General features: G+C 33.3%; 1 protein-coding gene and 2 long non-coding RNA genes across 8 annotated transcripts; 1 reads left to right on the top strand and 2 right to left on the bottom strand.

Annotated features, from left to right (window-relative positions):
• The first annotated feature begins 153 nt into the window (after positions 1-153).
• LOC121219354 (uncharacterized) lies at positions 154-1,789 on the top strand. The gene is made up of 2 exons (XR_005916065.1): positions 154-388; positions 494-1,789. It is a non-coding gene; the product is annotated as an uncharacterized lncRNA (long non-coding RNA).
• Positions 1,790-2,291: 502 nt separating this feature from the next.
• Positions 2,292-3,164, bottom strand: LOC107956546 (uncharacterized). The gene is made up of 2 exons (XR_001700152.2): positions 2,871-3,164; positions 2,292-2,583 (listed from the first exon to the last, which is right to left on the bottom strand). It is a non-coding gene; the product is annotated as an uncharacterized lncRNA (long non-coding RNA).
• Positions 3,165-6,338: 3,174 nt separating this feature from the next.
• LOC107953450 (serine/threonine-protein phosphatase 5) lies at positions 6,339-19,285 on the bottom strand. Of its 6 annotated transcripts, XM_041097366.1 has the most exons (15): positions 18,992-19,280; positions 18,835-18,854; positions 18,424-18,548; positions 18,081-18,250; positions 17,930-18,001; positions 17,125-17,275; positions 14,908-15,075; positions 14,246-14,354; positions 14,048-14,165; positions 13,540-13,687; positions 8,901-9,149; positions 7,904-8,029; positions 7,715-7,815; positions 6,772-6,846; positions 6,339-6,677 (listed from the first exon to the last, which is right to left on the bottom strand). In XM_041097366.1, the coding sequence occupies exons 3-15, from the start codon at positions 18,491-18,493 to the stop codon at positions 6,618-6,620; spliced, it is 1,617 nt and encodes a 538-aa protein (XP_040953300.1). In that variant the 5' UTR covers positions 18,494-18,548; positions 18,835-18,854; positions 18,992-19,280; the 3' UTR covers positions 6,339-6,617. The 6 variants fall into 6 exon arrangements, with proteins under 6 accessions (XP_040953300.1, XP_040953301.1, XP_040953299.1 ...); XM_041097367.1 differs by lacking the exon at positions 14,908-15,075; XM_041097365.1 differs by lacking the exon at positions 18,835-18,854.
• Between the last annotated feature and the right edge of the window lie 904 nt (positions 19,286-20,189).

Below are 20,189 nucleotides of genomic sequence, written 5' to 3'. Positions count from 1 at the left end.
TATTTGAATATATAGGTGTATATATATATATGGTGATGAGATGAATTTTTGACCATTAACTCTCATTTTGATATCAAAAATAAATTTTGTACCACGGGTTTGACCTTCGACTTATCCCATGAATTTTAAATTGTTAAAAAGAAAAAAAAAGGTAAAGAAACCCCCATTTTCCTCCTTGTATTAAAATGAGATAATAACTCTCATTTTCTTTTCTTTGTCATTTTTCATCATTTTTTCAAATTTCCATCCCTTTCCTTCATTCCCTTTGAAAACCCATCCTATAAAACTTCATTTAAGCCTTCCTCTTCATCTTCTCCATCACCACAGTTTAGAGTTTTGGTTGATTAGTGATAGAAAGTTTAGGTAAAGCAAAAAAATGCTGAATAAGGTAAGAACTCATGTGTTTTATCATCATATCATATTTATTTCTCACTTTTTATACATTCTTTAGGTTGAACCATTCCTATGATTATTTATGACTTATCATTTATAGGTATTTATTATTAATGAAGATAAAAAAGCTTGAAATAGGAGCTTCAAGCAATGGAAAAGAGAGAATTGAGGAGTAAAGGAGAGAGTGAGCTTTCTCCTATTTTATTGAGCTTTTGAGTAAGTTTCATGGAATCCCTACTTGCTTTAGATTATTCATTAATGAAATGTGTAATTTATTAAATAAACTATGTGAAAATGCATAGTAAATGAAAGAAATGGATATAACAATCTTTGATGAAGACTATAAAGACATTTAATTATAAAGGTTTCTTAATCAAACTAATGAATGGGTTTGATTTGGTCGAGTCAAGAATTAAGGTAAAATTTGTTGACAAGAATATTAAAAATTTTGTAAAATGGGAATTATTGGAGTGAATACGTTGCGGGTGAAACTAATGTTGAAAATTATGTTAGTGTATGAAAATAAGTGGAATTAATTTATAAGAATCCGTTAAACCATGATAAAATTTTTAATTATAACGTTAAAGTGTTGATGCGATAATTTTAAGTACCGATTGAATGGTATTAGTTAAAACCCTCGTATATAGTATATACAGTCATAGAGGTAACGTGTATCTATGCATTAAGATAAATTTTCATTCTCTCATTTCTAATGGATAAATTTCAAATTTCGCTTTGGCCAATTTTTTTTTTCAAAGTTCACTCATCTTTTTTTTTTCTCTACTCTTTCTTTATTTTCTTTCAAGGGGGTAACGACATGTTTTACTCTTGTACTTTTATCAGATCTTCAAATATGATATTTGTATTTTCAAAATATGCAATTTGATACCAGAAATTTGATTGTGTTTACCAATTTAGTGTTTGACCCTAATTACAAGGTATTTTTTGCTGGCATGGCAGGATGACTTATTGGGTCCTGACGTGGCAAATTTTTTTACTTTTGACTGATACCTTTTTTCTTCTAAATTTAAATTAAGAACTTGTTAATTTCCTTTTTTTCTCCTTATCTCCTTTCTTCAACCTTAGCTGACGCCTCAATGGCTGACATTTAAACCTTACCATCACCTTGCACGCAAACGAACCCCTTGCCAAAGCACCATTCACCATTGTTATTTCATTCAAATCAAACCCACACCCAAAAATAATTGTACTCAAAGCCCTTTCAAAGCTTAAACCCAAGTATCTAAGAAGCCTGCAAACAAAAAAAATCAACAAAGAGTCCCAAAAAATCGAACCAAAAAGAAAAGAGAAGTTAGAAAAGAGAGAGTTCGAGCACCCATCTTAGGCCCTTTTGGCCTTCTGGGCTGCAAGTACTAGTCTAGAAACCCGAACAATGGCAACGAAAAGAAAGCTACAAAAACAGTTAGTCTTGACTGAAGGCCAATCCAACGGCCGGCAAAGCACATTGAAAAAGGAAAAGTTGCAAGCTTCATTTACCTCTTCAAGGGTTTCTGATTTGCTCTAAGGAGATCTAAGCTAGTGGGATTGAAGGGACAAAGGCTACTGTTCACTACCACCATCCACCTTGAACGGTGCGAAAATCCAACGGGAACAACGGCAAAGACAAATTGTGAGAGAAAAAAAAACAAGCTTTGCTTTCTAAAGAGGAAAAGAAATGTGATTTATTAACTTCGTTATTATTTTTATTATTTTAATTTTTAAAATATGAAAAAGTATAATTGTTTCAAAATCTTTGTTTTAATTTTTCCCTAACACACCCATGATTATGCCACATGTCAATTGATATATGGGTTTAACATTGTCTGGAGGTACCACATTGATGAACAGAATTAAATTTCATGTACCAAAATAGATATTTTGAAAGTAGAAACACTACATACTGCAAATTGACACTAATACTACATTATATAAAATTAACTCTATCATCTCATTGTACAAGTTCAAATTTGCCTGGGGCCCAAAATCTAAACACCAAAACCCAAATCAGATGGCCCAATGAAGACCCAAATTCTAACCCACCTAAATCTAACCATAACAGCCCACTCAACCCAAGCCCAAAACATCAAATCAAAATAAACAAGTCAAACCTTAGTGCTACTGTGCCGCACCCTAGCCTCCTGCCACCGTTGCGCCACTGACTCTGCCACTGTACGGCTTTCTTCTGCCCACCTGCAAAATGAAATGAAACACGCAACAAAAAGGAAAAAAATAGCAAAATAGAAATAGGGAATCGGCTATAAAAGCCGATTTTGATTTGTATTTTCAAATGGGGGATGAAACCGATTGGAAAGAAAAATAGGGATGAATCAATAAAATCGAAAAATCAAAAGAAAAGGTGTTCTTCTTTTCTTTTTTTCATTTTGTTTCCTGATTTATACTTTCCTTTTTTTTTAATCATATATACATATGTATATAAGAATATGTATAAAACAAAAAAGGACGAGAAGAAACCTTACCTGCGCCCTTGACTACGGTGACCACACGGCGGCTCGCCGTTGAGGTCGACGCCTGAGTTCAGGGGGGCCAAAACGAACAGATAAAGGCTCTCTGTTCTCTGCCTTTTTTATTTTTGGGGGCTGCTAAAAATGAAACTAGATTTTTTTTAGGGGATTTTAAGGATCCATTAAACGACGCCGTTTAGCTTGGCCTCCCAGACACCAAAACGGCGTCGTTTTGGGGAGGCCGACCCGATCCGACCCTCTTATGCCCAGGATCCGCGCGTTTTGACTTTAGGGATATTTACTGCTTTGGTCCTTCCGTTTTTCAGCGTGTTTCAATTCAGTGCTACTTTTTTTATCTTTTTTAATTTCTTAATTCGGTCATGTAATTTTTCCTTTGATTCATTTTGGTCCTTATCAAAACGGTGAGTTTAGGGAGCCTAGGATAATTTCTCAGTTGGTCCCCCTTGTTCTCACACGCGTTCGATTTGGGCCTTTATTTTGGTTTGTTAAGATTGGCACCCTAAATTCTGTCTAAGTCTCAATTTGGGGGCAATTTACTAAAAAAAACATTTTTTTAAAATTATCGAAATGGGCCCGGTATTTTATTATTTACCGAAATGGGCCTTTTTAACAAATCGTGTCCACGTTAGCGCGATGTCAAGGGATGTGCCAGGAAATCGCGGCCACGTCAGTGCGCTTTGCTGACGTGGCAACAAATCGCGTCCTCGAGGGGGCGATTTGTTGCCACGTCAGCAAAGCGCACTGACATGGCCGCGACTTGCCCATCTAATGAAATTTCATGTATATAGTTGCACTAAATTATTTAAATTATTTATAATACCTAAATTATCCCTATTTATTTATTATATTACATAAAATACTCCTTTGAAAATACAAAACATTATGATAGCTAATTTAAAATTTATTCTCCACAACTAATGAAAATCATTTAAAATGCTAAAACTAGATTTGTCTGAACAAACTATAAGAAAATCCCTGGAATGTTGTGATTTCTTCGTCTTCAACGAAAGATCTCGAGAAAGATCACGGTGAGGAAAGCTTGTGCTTAATGAGGAAGCAAATTTAGACACTCGGAATCATCGAACAATTATGCAGAACAACAGCCGTCTTTCTTCACAGCTGAAACATCATCCTGAGAGCCGCCATTGATGGTTTGTCCCTTGGGCAATGTTGTTTGATCATTCCCTCCTTCGAGTGCATTTCAACTGATCCCATGATGTATTTGAGTTAGTGTTTCAGTGAATGCATGCTCAACATTTGTAGATTCAAGGGCAGATGTTTCCATAAAGAAGCGCGTACACGTGGGCGCGACTTTTCTGTTTACTTTTTTCTCCAAAACCCTAAAAATCTTAAAAACCCTAAAACCTTAAACCCTAATATCCAAATACCTACAAGTCAAGAAATCGCGACCACGTCAGAGTGCTTTGCTGACGTGGCAGCAAATCGCGTCCACGAGGGGGCGATTTGTTGCCACGTCAGCAAAGCGCTCTGACGTGGCCGCAATTTCCTGGCACGTCCCCTGACATCGCTCTGACGTGGACGCGATTTACCGGAAAATGGTCCATTCCGGTAAATAATAAAATACCGGCCCCATTTCGGTAAATTTATAAAAAATTAAGCTTTTATTGGTAAATGGCCCTCAATTTGGTCCCTTTTATGTCTTTTTTATTTATTATAATTTAGATTTCGAATTTCATTTTAGTCTCAATTTGACCCTATTTTATTTATTATTTTTTATATTATTACTACTGCTATTACTATTACTATTACTAGTATTATATTTATTATTATTACTTACTTTATTATTATTATAATTATTTACTCATTCGTATCTCTTTTAATTTCAAATTTAGTTATATATACATACATACTCGTATATTTTTTTAAATTTATATACATATACATATCTATATATATACATTTCATTTATTTATTTATTTTATTTTCATGAATATATATACATACTTATATATTTTTTATATTTTATAAGTTACATATACACATATATTTTTAATATACATACATGTGTACATTTTACATTTCATATGTTTTACATATTTTATAACTTTAAAATACGTTTATATACATGCATATGTAGTTTATGATAGGTATATATACGTACATACTTTTATATATATTATTATAAATGTATATACACACTCACATATTTTTATACATTTCATAATTTTTATATACACACATATATATAAATACATATTTCAATACATATATATATACTTACCTATATTTTTATACTTCATAACTTTAAACATATATACATATATACTCTTCTTATTTTCATAATTATATAGATATATACATGCATATATATATTTTTATATTTTATGATTCTTACATATATATATATACATATATATTTTTTCTTTATTGTTATTATTGTTTCACTTGATGTTCATTTATTTATTTGTTTATATGTCCATTATTATCTTTTAAAAAAATGTTTTAGTTTTATGTATTTATTTACTTGTTATGGTATATACATAATTGATTTGTTTTATTTTTTTTTTTGTTTTTCTAATATTATTTTTACTTACATTATCATAATTGTTATTCCGTCATATATAATTTTTACCTAAATTCGTAAAAAAGGAGAAAATTTTGAAAATAAAGGCAATACTCGATATTTGAGATCTTCGAGAGAATTTAGCCCTAACGTATTGAGTTCTAATTTTCTTCGTTAATCTAAATAATCAAGAATGTTCTTTAATAAAAAAAACATGAATAAAAAGCTCATCATCAGGAATTCAATACGTTGTATCCTAACGCATTGAATATGACACGTTATTTTCTCGAGATGAGAACTTTTCTAAAAAATAATAATAATGACAATATTCAATGTTTAAAAATTTGAGAAATTGTACCCTATCGTATTAGACTACGATTTTTTTATCTGACTTAAACAATTGAATATCCTTTTAAATTTTATTGCAAGAGTTTTTAGACAAGCTCATTTTTTAGGAGTATGAAAAATCATGCCTTAACTCATTGGGTATGATATTTTTTCTCTTAAAAGAGATGGTCTTAAGTGGCTAATTTGATTTATCCAAGTTTTTAATACAATGATCGTATTTTAAAATCTTTCAACCTTCGACATTAAGACGTTAATTAATCAACTAGGTACCAATTTTTAGAGGTTACGAGGGTGTTAATCCTTCCTCGTACGTAATAGACTCCCAAACCTATTTTTCTGAACTTTGCAGACCAAAAGCATTGTTTTAATAAATCAAACTATTTATTAAAAACAACTGTTTTACAAAGTGACCCAATCACACATCATCAAAAAAGATTGGTGACGACTTCCACATTCGTTTTCATTTTTCAAAACCCAAGTCGACCCTGTTTTATCAAAAAAATGGTGTCAACACTCATGATCCTATTTTTTACATATCGTGTCCGTGTAGTATCTAAAGAGTACTAAGTAACGAGGCAGCCAACAACGAATTAACCAAAGAACAAAGGAATATAACAAATATTATTGACAGTATAAACGAGGACTAATGTCATAAATACAAAGGCATAATATAGAGTCTCACCTATTTTACAATCCCTAAACCAGAACCAGGCTCTTGCTGCCTACCAGGAAGGGCTCTTTTTTCCCTAACAATCTAACTGGCTTTTGCTTTAATCATTAAAGTTGCTTTGAAGATGAAACTTACCATTGTGCAGTAAATGGCATTGGACAGCAAGAAACTCGTGCAAGATTGAAGCATCCATGAATGACTATTGGAACATTCGAAGGAAATTGTTTGCGTATGCCATCGGTTTAACATCGGGGTGAGGCTGAAAATCACAGAGTAATGATGTCAAACTTGTTTTCATACTTTCTAGGAGGGAAATGGTTGTTGAAAATTGAAGGAAACACAAAACTACTAACCACTGCAGAGAATGTAACAATATTCGGCTTCAAATCGGGGGCTTCAAACCGAATATATGCACCCTTGTTACCCATCTGAAACCATCAAATTTTCAACCAACATTTTATGGAAATGAGAAAAACATGATTCAGACAGTTCAATGATGACTTGTAGTAGAATACAACAAAACTTATTTGGTGTCAATTCCTAAAACAGAACAACCAAATCATTCGGATTAATCTTCAAACATAATGAGAATTAAAAAGAGATCAAAAGATAAGAGGCATTGGGGGAAAGCACCGGATGTGGCTGTGGAATTTGAAAAGGCCAAAAAATCCTCATGCAGAAATCTAAACATTAAATTTCAAGAACAAATTACTCTCAGAAGTAATTTCACCGAACTGCACAAACTTGATTTCATACGATACAACTGATGTTGTCTGCAACTTTTCATTAACCCCTCTTAATGTAGAAGTTCACTTGAAAATGACCAGGCAATGCAGATTAAAATGGAGAGTAACACATTGTACATGAAAGTAAATACATACCATAGATTTCAAAGAAGAAAGTCAGGTAGCAGCCACACACACCATACCCAACGAATAACTGAGACTGATAAACTTCAAATTTCCACATCAATTGCTTTGTAATATCGGTTATAAGCTAATATTGTCGGTTCTGATTATCTAATAACACTTGGTTAAGATTAAGAGGGCTCAAAGTACAAGAAGACGGTGCAACTTAATATAGTCAACAGTTAATACTAGTTTACTAAGGATAAGCAGTTAAAGTAATCCAAGACTGCAGAATGCTTCATAAAAATGAAGCTGGCAAGATAACAGAACTCAAACGGCTATTTGTGCATAGACTATCCATATGAGATGATTATAGAAAGCTGCAAGGATAAATTTTATTTTCCATTACTGGATGATCCTATTTATAACAAATTTAAGATTCAATTACCTGATCACAGTAATTTGGTGCAGAAAAGATGGTTATAAGTTTACCATCATGCTCGATTTCATAACCTTCATCTTTTACTTCGTGAGAGCGCACAATCAAGTCTGTTAATTAAGCAAACAAGATCTCCAAAATCAATAACTAATTCCTTTCTTGTCACTGAAAATGGCACACAAACTAACAGATAAATACCTAGATTGTTATCCTGCAAAAATTTTCTTGTCACATCCGCACCGAAAGAAAGACCTACTCCCCTCTTGCTAGGACCTCTTCCAGGGAAAGGTTGTGGATCACTCCAAAGCAATTCGCACATCAACCCTGAAGAAATCAGTAGAGAACCGTGAGATATACAATAGAACATATCATTATTTAAGTTTAGTACCGTTTTTGCTCCTCAAATTATTTCAATTTCTTCATAGATTTGCAAATTTAGATAATACTTTTTATTTTACATGAGAATTAAATTATATAATAGTGTTAAAATGATTTAAAATCAATAAAAATCTATATTTGAAAGAAAGGAATTTACAATTTTAATTATATTTTCTGATATAATTGAAGTTTTATATGATAAATTAAGATCGATAAGTTTCAAATTAAAAAACAGTGATTTAGGTAATTGCAAGGTAATTCAAGTAAAATCATAGCTTTGTTATAAAAATTATTAGAAATAAAAAGAAAAAGGGAATAAGGTATTTTAACCTACACAAAAGTTTCACGCCCCTTCAATTCCATCTAATAAATTAATATTAAAAAGCCAAATAAGTCAATAAATAAAAGATAAATATTCAACCACATTAAACTCAACATGAAAATAATTCAAATCTATACTTTACAAATAAATTAATATTAAAAAACCAATAAATAAAAGATGGAAATTCAAATACATTAAAACACAACGTGAAGTAAATCTATACTTTAAAGTTAAATTTTATTAGGGGAAAAAAAGTGGAAAGCCATTTATGCCTTTCAAGTTTCACACCTCGTAAGTCACATTTATATATTGTATAGATAAATATATGGATTATATCGGAGAAACATCCCTACTAATAAAAGGGATGAATAAATACATAGGCAACTTAGTTGCTAAACCTAAGAAAAAAAATCAATAGTTCATGACTTACAAGAAATTGCACCAGGCATTGCAGAAACTGAAGGAAATATAACAAAAAAACACTGTTGAGTTTACCTTCCTCAGGAGGCTCACAAAACCGATCTACTGCTTTGATGTCAGAGAGTTTCACCCCATCAACACTAAAAAGGCCTCCATGAACAACAAAAACCTTTTGATTTATTACATGCGCCAAAGGCAAACAACAGAATACTTCTGCAAAGAGCTCCACAAATTTCTCACTCAGCTTCGACCTGACCTCACCCTCAAAACCATATATCTTGTTCATGCTCCTACTCTCGTGATTTCCTCTAGCAAGATAAATAGCTGAAATTATCAAGTTAGATGTAGCAAAGTGAAACAAAGGTTGCATATGCTTCATACTAATAGGGAACACCAAGCCCTGAAGGACCAATTTTGAGAGCTTCCAATCAAAGCTATCAATTTAGATTGTCTAGTCAAGATAATCAATATAGAAGCATTCAATCACAAAAATCAGTTTAGATTATAGATGGCCTGAAAGAAGTGCCCAGATAAAGCTCCTTAATATTCCAGTGTCAACTTGGTGCAAGCAAGTAAGATTGGAAGAGAATTAATGAAGATTGGAAAAGATGCATCTAAAATATTTGAAACCAACAAGATTGAAAATGTTAATCAAAGGGAAAACAGGGAGGGAAAGAAGTGAAAAAAAGGACTAAGAACAATACATATAACAGGCAGGGAGGAAATAGAGTGTTGGAATCCCTATAATTAAGGATAGAAATCTGTTGGAATCCCTTGTAAATAGAAACTAATCTCAGTTACTGATTCTTAGGAAATTCAGATTTGTTCCCTTTAAAATGATTATTCCTCTCTTTATAATCTGTAAAAAACTAAAGCAGTAGAATAACACAGAACAAAATTTTTCCTCAGAGTCTTTTCGTGGCATCAGGGCTTTAGGATTCATTCGATCCTATTTTTTCCTCTAATTTCCCTTCCTAAAAATTCCTTCGGTTTAGTCCTCCAATGGGTGATATCAATGAAAATTTCTCTGAAACTGAGACATCACAGAATATCAATCAGGGAATCACTCAAGGTGAAATTAATTCCTCCACTACTGCTGATGATGTTATTGATGTTCACTTAACCAAAACACAGCTTGAGACTCTCCATAAGATACTTGGTACTCCCACTACTCATGGATCTCTAGCCACTCAAGGTACTGCCCTCAACATTGCTTTTGAATCTAATAACCAATCTCCTTGGATACTCGATTCGGGCGCCTCCGATCACATGACAGGTGACTCCACGTTGTTTCACACCTACACTCCTTGTCATAACAAATCCCGAATCCGCATAGCTGACGGTTCTTACTCACCTGTGGCTGGAATAGGAGAAGTACAAATGACAGAGAGTTTTTTTCTCGATAAAGTCCTACATGTCCCAAACTTGTCCTGTAATTTACTTTCAATTAGTAAACTTACTAAGGATGAAAAAGTTCTTGCTGAATTTTCTGCAGTTGGTTGTGTGATACAGGAACAGAAATCGGGGAGGATAATTGGCACTGCTAAAGTTGATGATGGACTATATATTTGGAATAAAAACAGTACACAAGGGGGATTGGCTCTATCCACTTCAAAAGAGGACACTATTATGTTATGGCACTGTAGGTTAGGACATCCAAACTTTGTGTATTTGAAAAAACATTTTCCGCTGTTATTTCGAAATAAAAGTATTAATTCCTTGAAGTGTGAAATTTGCCAATTATCTAAACATACCCGTGTGCCATACCCATTAAAACCACATATTCAGTCCCAACCTTTTTCGTTAATCCATAGTGACCTATGGGGAGCCAGCCGAGTGAAAAATATTACAGAGGCTAGATGGTTTATAACATTCATTGATGATCATACTAGGGTCTGTTGGGTCTATCTACTCAAAGAAAAATCTGAAACACCCAAAGTATTCCAAAATTTTCACTCAAATGGTTCAAACCCAATTCAACTCTACCATACATACCCTCCGTACTGACAATGGGAGAGAATACTTCAACTCTGTCTTAAGTCCATACCTTTCTGACCAAGGCATTATACACCAAAGCTCTTGTCCTGACACTCCTCAACAAAACGGGATCTCTAAGAGAAAAAATCGTCATCTCCTTGATGTGGCTCGAGCCATAATGTTCACTATGAATGTTCCAAAATACTTGTGGGGAGAAGCTGTCCTCACTGCCTGTTATCTCATAAACCGAATGCCATCAAAGATCCTCAATTTCCAAACACCTCTAAATACTCTTTTAAAGGCCTTCCCTCCATTTCATGTTCCTAATCTTCCAGCCAAAATATTCGGCTGTAAAGCTTTTGTCCATAGCCATCAACCAAATCAATCCAAACTTGATCCTCGAGCCCACACCTGCATCTTCATTGGATATTCCCCTACACAAAAAGGCTATAAGTGTTACTCACCAACATTGCGCCGAATGTTTGTCTCTCGGGATGTTACCTTCTTTGAAAATGAACCATACTTTGTAGCATCTCATCTTCAAAGGGAGATTTTTAATGAAGATGAGACCCTTAATACTCTCCTCATTATACCTCCTGATCCTACTACTACTATCACAAACAAACCTATCCCAGATTTAGTTGCTGTTTCCCCTGTGCAACAAGAATTTAACACCGTCCTTCCCAATAACAAAATCTCCACCGAAGTACAACAGCCACCTGATCAAGGAAAACAACAAATACAGGTTTACTCCCGACGGAATTGTTCTCCTGAAACTGATACAGCAGTGCCAATTACATCTCCAACCGAGAACTGTTCTGAAACAGAAGTCCCACCTTCGTCACCATCCATCTATCTTCCAATTGCAGTTCGAAAGGGTACAAGGAGTTGGACTCAACATCCTATTTCTCGGTTTGTATCCTATGGAAATTTATCTAAGTCTTACAAAGCTTTTGTGACTAATGTTGATTCTGTAAAAATTCCAAAAAATATAGAAGAGGCTCTTGAATCAGCTGAGTGGAGACAAGCCGTGATGGAAGAAATGAAGGCCCTCAAAAACAATGAAACATGGGAAGTCTCGGATCTACCTAAAGGGAAAAAAACCGTAGGGTGCAAATGGATTTTCACTACGAAATTTAAACCCGATGGCCGTATTGACCGATACAAAGCTCGACTTGTGGCTAAGGGATTCACCCAAACTTATGGTCTCGACTACAACGAGACGTTTGCACCAGTTGCCGAGCTAAACACTGTTCGGGTCTTGCTATCTCTTACTGCCAACCTTGATTGGCACTTGACTCAATTGGATGTAAAAAATGCTTTTCTCAACGGGGAATTAAATGAGGAAGTGTACATGGATTTCTCACCCGGGTTTGAAGAAAACAAGGACCAAGTGTGTAAGTTGAAGAAGTCCTTGTATGGGTTGAAACAATCTCCACGAGCGTGGTTCAGCCGATTTGCAAAAGCTATGACTAGCAGAAATTACATTCAAGGACAGGCAGACCACACCATGTTCTACAAGCACTCGGAAGAGGGTAAATGCTGCATCCTTATCGTTTATGTCGACGATATAATATTAATAGGAAATGACTCGAGCGAAATTTTGAGATTGAAAGAATTTCTTGGTACAGAGTTTGAACTTAAAGACTTGGGGAGTCTTAAATATTTTCTTGGTATGGAGGTAGCAAGGTCGAAAAAAGGTATCTTCATTTCCAAAAGGAAATATGTTCTTGATCTACTGTCAGAAGTTGGTTTGATGGGCAGCAAACCAGCCGAAATTCCTATGGAGTTTAACCTTAAATTGGGAACTAATGAGGATGGAGAAGAAATCCACAGGGGGAGATATCAAAGTCTAGTAGGAAGGCTCATCTACCTATCTCACACCCGTCCAGACATAGCCTTCAGTATGAGTGTTATTAGTCAGTATATGCATGCCCCGAGGGAGAAGCACCTAGAAGCTGCATATAGAATACTAAGATATCTAAAAGGAACTCTTGGTAAAGGCCTGTACCTCAAGAAGACTGTCAACCAAAGCGTGGAAGTCTACACTGATGCAAACTGGGCAGGTTCTGTTAATGATAGACGCTCTACAAGCGGCTATTGTAGTTATGTTTGGGGTAATCTCGTGACGTGGAGGAGCAAAAAACAGTCTGTGGTAGCACGCAGCAGTGCAGAGGCAGAGTATCGAGCACGATCTCATGGTATATGCGAAGGAGTTTGGATACAAAGACTTATGGGAGAACTAAAAGTGCCTTATACCAGACCTATGAAGATGTACTGTGACAACCAGGCTGCTGTCAGCATAGCACATAATCCTGTGCATCATGATCGGACCAAACATGTGGAAATAGATCGTCACTTTATAAAAGAAAAAATACACTCGGGAGAAGTATGCATCACCTACCTACCTACTAGACAACAAGTTGCAGACATATTAACTAAAAGTTTGAACAGAAACATGTTTGAAGAACTTATTGGCAAGCTGGGTTTGATTAACATCTACACTCCAGCTTGAGGGGGAGTGTTGGAATCCCTATAATTAAGGATAGAAATCTGTTGGAATCCCTTGTAAATAGAAACTAATCTTAGTTACTGATTCTTAGGAAATTAGGATTTGTTCCCTTTAAAATGATTATTCCTCTCTTTATAATCTGTAAAAAACTAAAGCAGTAGAATAACACAGAACAGAATTTTTCCTCTGAGTTTTTTCATAGAGAATATTGGAAATAGGGTTCACCTGATGGACACATGCACTTAAGTGCAAACAGGGTGAGGATGACCTCCACGGAGAAAGATCCTCTATCCACAAAGTCACCATTAAAGAGATATGGATTCTCTTCAGATGGGAGACCATTAAGCTCAAAAATATTTATCAAATCGTAGAACTGTAAAAAAAAGAAAAGGAAAAATAAACACATTAATAAACAAACACCACTAATAGAAAGAGAAAATATAACCAATAAAATGAGGCATGTTAATTACGTCTCACCATTAGACATATTAATATAGCTGTGTTGTTCAAAAAAAAAAACATAGCTGAAACTGAGAGGAAAGTCAGAAAAGCAACAAACTATGAGCATTCAACATAACTGGATAGTAGCGTTATACATCACCATGTTATTCAAGTGCATGCATTTGTTTTCTATTAACAAGTAATATACCTATACAGACTCTGTCAATTGACCTTACCTGGTAAAAACATATCTTACAGATAAAACATAAAGATTATTAATATGTGAAATTACCTGGCCATGTACATCACCGCAGACAGTGAAATGACTGCCATCAGGAACATTAATATCAACAAGAGAAGGCTGAGATCGAAGCATTTCTCTCATTTGTAAGACAATCTGAAATGCATATCTACACCAAAAACATTATTCAACAAAAGAAATTAGCAATATAGCATGAACAAAATCCATAACTGCACTCGATAAACATACCTTTTATGCATACACTTTTGATTCTTGAAGTCATCCATCATTTTCTTAACAAAATCCAAAGTAACAACATCTCCCTCTATCTTTGCACCTGAATATTGTGGCTCCACCTCTATAATGGAAACAAAATAACAATTCCATTAATGCACAGGGACAAAACTTTTATTAAGAAACTTCCATGAATTCAAAGAAAACAGCAACAACATTCAGTGGCTCCAAAATAGATAAACAATTACTTTCCACATTTTGCATTTTATCTGCATTCAAGTCCATAAATCCTTTCAACATAATACATGCGAAGTGCAATCTATAAAAACGTAAATAGATTAAGCAAGTCCACTCCTTTCTGCCTTATGAAAATAAATGATGTCAGGTAGGATTTCTTAAGACGATTCTTATAAGGGTGAAAAGAAAAAATTAATTTTTTCAACAAATAAAAGGGCAGAGAGAGAGGTTTTCTACTAAATTGCTGAGTGAGAATGCATCAATATTTTTTGTGAATTCACCAATATAATCCTTAAGCGTGGTTAACTACTTCTCCAGAAGAACAGATTTCCTGACTGGTAACTGAAAATATGAGATTTTGTTGTAGTACTTCAACATTATACTTTGAGCTAAAACTGTCAAACCTAAGTCAAGCATTTAACTCTCAGTAAAGACACCACTACCAGTGGATCCACCCCACCACCATGTCCCTAGAACCACCACCACTACTGCTGCCACCATTGTGGCTGCTGCTGCCCCCAGCATCATCGCTAGTACTGCCACAAATGCTACTGCAACTGCCGCTATGCCCACTTGGGTGGGCATGGATGATGACCCGGGACTCGTCCCTATTATGATACAATACGTTAAAATAATATAAATGATGATTAACCATAAATTTTATACTAGTTGATAAAAGGTACCCATTGTAAATTTAATCCTAGAATTAAAGCAGATCAAGCTGACCGGAAACATCTCAAAGCCCAACATCAACCTTAAAACTAGCAAAAGCCTGTAGGCGGGCTTCTAACAGAAATGATTGGAGATCCAGCAGACCTAATCAGTAAGAACACATAATCTGGTTACCTAAAGATTACTATGTTGTGTTATAGAAAATGAGTACAAACCACCTCGCAAAAATTCAGGATCTTAAACCAGAAGAATATACAGAGCAGCATCAGCCATTCTGTCAATTTACCACTTTTCTCATAACGAATACTATTTTCAGCTTTTATCATTAATGAAAGCAATCAAACTCAATACCAGACTAATCTCGCCTCACAATTTTATTCACAATCAGCACAGTTAAAGAGGCACTATGTCACACCTTAGACCCCTCCGGTGAGACATTTGATCAAAGTGCATTTAGACATGCTTTTTCGTAAGGCACTGAGCACAAAAAAAGCCTCTCTAATTGAAGTTCTCTTTAATTTTTTTACTGTTCTCATTAAATGTACCTTTACTAGAAACACAAAGAGACAATATCAATCTCTCTAGTCTGTATTTCTGAATGATTATAGTATTCAGCAGCAAACACAGGACCATTAAGAAATCATACATATTGGCCGACAAAACAAGAAAAATTTGCTGGTAATCCAAGATAAACTGGAGCACTATCAGAATTATATATCTTAAGCTTATTTTACATACAAATACAAAACACATAGATAAACATATTTTTCATTACTTCACACAGGTGAGCGCCTTTTTGCAACTTGTGCCCTTAATAACATTGTTCATTAATATAGTTTCAAATTACTCATTAAATTATGTTATGATGCCAAACATATAAATTTCCCTTTTAATAATAAAACTGCCTTGCAGAATCAGCCACTATGGAATCATAAACAGCTGACCAGCAGGCCAAACCACTTCAGTAAAGATAACATAAAACTTGACCAGAAACCTAAAGGTATAACTGATCACCAAAAATTCAACATTCCACCTCCAAGAAGGAGCAAAAATAAAATATTTCACAACCGAAGTAGTTTACAGTCCACAGAGAACTTAAATATATTAGGAATCCTTGAAAAATTAGGATCTATAATAACTAGCATGTGGATTCAGCCATCTAAAGAAATGTTATTCCTTATCATTTGAAAGAGGGGGCAGGGGAAGCTTGTTTTGTTAGCTTTGAAAAAAGAAATATAGATCACACACGTACAACCTAAAGTAGAGAAGCAGAAAAACTATAATATTCAGAGAGTATAACGATCATAAAAAAGATTCAGCTCAAGTCCATATTTTATCAATAACAACAAAAGACTTCCACAAGAAAATTCCAGCCTCAATAGGCCCAGAAATAACCAATTTTTTTTTACCAGTTCACTTATCCATAACAAACAATAAAAAGAGTATGTTTTCTATAGACCACTCACCTGCTAATCAAAATGTAAAAACTTCACAAGAGTGTTTAAGAAGCAAGCAAGTTTTTTCTGTTATATTATTTTTTTACTATACCCTACGAGGACATGTGAGACAGCTAACCTGCCAAAGTTTTTAATCTCCACTGGCAGCAGATTAGATAATTCTAATAATGATGTTACCAATTAAGTTGTATGAGAAGCAGAGAGATTCTTGATAGGAAATATGAAGTTGAAAGAAGAGGATAAAAAGGTAAAATCATAACTTCAGAAGGCAGTATTCCTTTCAACCATTCCAGGTTCATATATGTTACAGGGAAAATTAATCATACTAAATTGCTGAACCACAACTTTAACAGTATGCTATAGATATCTGAGCATCTTTTATTTTAAAATTTTCTATTACCCATAATTGCAAAAAATAAACAGCAACCTAACGAATATCATATCAACATGGAAGAACATTTACAGAAGACATCTAAGAATACATAAATTAGGGAATAAATGTTAGAAGTAAAGGGAAAGGGAAATTACCTATGCTATGGTAATCAATAGAGTCAGCTACAAAACGCCTCTCAGACTCAGGTACAGAAATTGCTTCTTCAAATTTTAATTTCATTACTGCTTTCTCACATTCCTTTAATTTCTTGGTAGCATCAGGATCATTGGGACAAATCTTTTTGACCTGAGTCCAAAATGGGGAAAATAATTTACAGACAACACAAACCACATTTCACATGTTATAATGCTCAGCAATTATTCGTCTTTCCTTTGAGAAAGAGAGAAGGATAGACAGAAGACACAAAATAAGTATGCGCAATACAGAAAGCAACTTCCGAAAACTTCAGAAGTATATATTTAACTTGCAATAAACCCCTCCAGGTCCATATATTATCAACTTTTAGATTAGATCAAATAAACCACATGCAAGGCATAAATTTCACTAGACCATTATCAGACAGCATGAGGTAGGAAAAATGGATCCCTCTGCTAGTGTATTAATCACAGTATTTCACAATGATCTCAGGTTAAACAGCTACAACACAACCATAGATGTTTGGCCACTTGGAACAAATGCATTCATATATCAAGCTCGTAACCCAAACAATATCTAATAATGGAAGGGGGAACAACTAGATAAATTCTGTCATAAAAGAAGAAAAATTCCAAAATAATCCCAGATTCAAAAAGCCAACATAATATCTAATAAAGTGAAAATTACTTATTGAAAGGGGACATTTTTCTACAATAATAGATGGCAACCTCTTTATGCAAGAACTTCAACAGAGACATGAAACAAGCATATTTTGCAATATTACAACCTTGGAAAACATAATACCTGTTGAAAATCCTTTAGCGCTTCCTTAAACTTCCCCATTGCGAGATAAGCAGCACCACGTCTGTAATAACCCTGTAAGTTCAAGAACCATTAGAAAAAGAACAAAAATGGATTCTGCACATAACTGATTGTTTCAGTAGAAAAAGCATGCCTTTGAATATTTAGGATCAACTTCAATTGCCTTCGTAGCATCCTGTATGGCACTACCATACTCTTCCAGTTTGGTGTGAGCAAATGCACGATTTGCCCAGTATACTGCATTCTGACTATTTAGCTCTATTGCCTGTGTGTACAAGTCAATGGCCTGACCATACTTGTGGGCTGGAAAAATGCAAATCAAATCAACAACCTTAGCACAATTAAACACAATGAAATTGCAAACATATATGCATTAAACTATCAACACATTCTCTTGGACACTTGAACTCATCAATATTCAATAAACAATTAAAAAGCCGCAATACTGAAGCACTGTATTCTCGTCATGTCAGTACCTTTAAATGCTTCATTTGCTTGGACTTTTATTTCCTCGGCTTGTGATACATTAGAACTTTCATTATCCATACTTGGAATAACACTTTGTCTTTGTTAACTCGAGGACTATCCTTTTTATAAAACTCTGCATCATCCATGACAACATTAAATAAACAACAGAATAGCAAACCACCACGCTTTCATCTCGGGAAACAATATCATCCTATACAATAGCTAACATCCATAAGAAAAAGTACCGTAAAACTTAGAAATTAAAATGCCTAAAATACACTATAAAAAATCATAAGTCTAAAATTATCCACTTACAACATTTTTTAAAAAGCTAATAAACTAAAAAAGTATTAAAAAATCCAGCGTTTTTCTAAGATATTAAAATTTTGATATCCGGGAAAGAAATTCAACTTTTTTACCTAAAAGAAGAGAGTTGCATCTGGTGATGAGGGGAAGTATAACCAAACAGAGGATTTAGCAATTTCAAGCAACCAATCAAAAGAAGAATCTTTAACAGTTTTAGTTAAGTAATGGAAAAGCAAAGGTAGATTATTAGTCAAGAAGAAAGTAAATTACCTGGAAACTAAAAAGGAACAAATCAGGTGTAATCGAGCTTGACTCGAGAAAGAAGAGAAAAGTTGTTAGTTAAATGACAGCGAAACCCTAGTTAAAGCGAGAGAAACTTGTATTTGTTTTTCAGTTTTTCTTTTTTTGGTTCAATTATTTTCAGTTTTCAAAGTTATTGTAATTTTGTTTATTTTATGATTTTTATGGTTGTCTAATAAGTTTTATGCTTTTCTTGCGAAGAAATCTAGGAAAAAGTCTATTGGAAAAAAATCTAGGAAAGGGAAAGCCTAGAGTTTTTGATTCATCGTGAATTCTAAAAAGAAAAGAAAAGGAGTTAATATAGATCGATAAAGTAAGTTTAAATCCCAAATTTTGTTGTGCTGATTGTAAACATTTGAGCCTAAAATTTAAGTCAGTAATAATTTGAATTCGCCAAAATCTGAATTTATCAAAATTTAATTATTTAATTATTTATAAATTTAATTTAAAGTTGACTGAAAATAACTTTCAAAAAATATTTTCTATATTTTCAATAATTTATATATCAACTGAAAGTAAATAATTTTTACTATAAAATGATTTACACTCTTGAAAAGTGTAAATTAATTTTTTTTAAAACTTCTGTGATTTTAGTTTATATAATAAATTATATTGTTAATAAATTTTTATTTTTATTTTTAAAAATATTTAAAATTAATAAAATATTAATATAAAATATTATAATTTTCAATATTATTAAATATAGATATTTAATTATCTATATTTAATCATATAATAAATTATTGATATAATTTAGTATTTTAATAAATTATTTAATATTTTAGTTTTTAATAATAAACTTTAAAAATAATAATTTTACAATAAATGTATTTATGTCGTGTTTGTTTTACAAAGAAAATCGTAAAATATAAATTTAATTAAACAAAGAAACAATAAGAAAATTTTATATGTATGTTTGTTTTATTGAAAATAATTTTTGTGAAATATTTTTAAGAAATCTACCGAATCACATAAAATATTTTACACAAATTCATCCAAACATCAGAAAATATTAACTTTTTCAAAAAAATAAGTAATTTTCTAAAAACTATTTTCAGATAAACAAACAAACGAAGTGTAAAACTCAAAAAAATCTCAAATCTATAATTCAATAGGTAGAATATAAGTTGATAATTAATATAATATATAATAACATTACAAAATAAAG

Source organism: Gossypium hirsutum, chromosome D07, assembly GCF_007990345.1.
Source record: "Gossypium hirsutum isolate 1008001.06 chromosome D07, Gossypium_hirsutum_v2.1, whole genome shotgun sequence".
In the NCBI taxonomy this organism is placed as follows: Eukaryota; Viridiplantae; Streptophyta; class Magnoliopsida; order Malvales; family Malvaceae; genus Gossypium; species Gossypium hirsutum.
This window is presented reverse-complemented; position numbering and strand designations above follow the sequence as displayed.

What these genes read in the sequence shown, in the direction of transcription:
- LOC107953450 (XM_041097366.1), bottom strand. Translation starts at nt 18,493, where the DNA reads ATGGATAATGAAAGTTCTAATGTATCACAAGCCGAGGAAATAAAAGTC. An exon ending in TAAGTGCATGTGTCCATCAG is followed by an intron (nt 9,150 to 13,539) that starts GTGAACCCTATT and finishes TGATAATTTCAG; the next exon opens with CTATTTATCTTGCTAGAGGA. An exon ending in TTTGCAGGATAACAATCTAG is followed by an intron (nt 7,816 to 7,903) that starts GTATTTATCTGT and finishes CTTAATTAACAG; the next exon opens with ACTTGATTGTGCGCTCTCAC.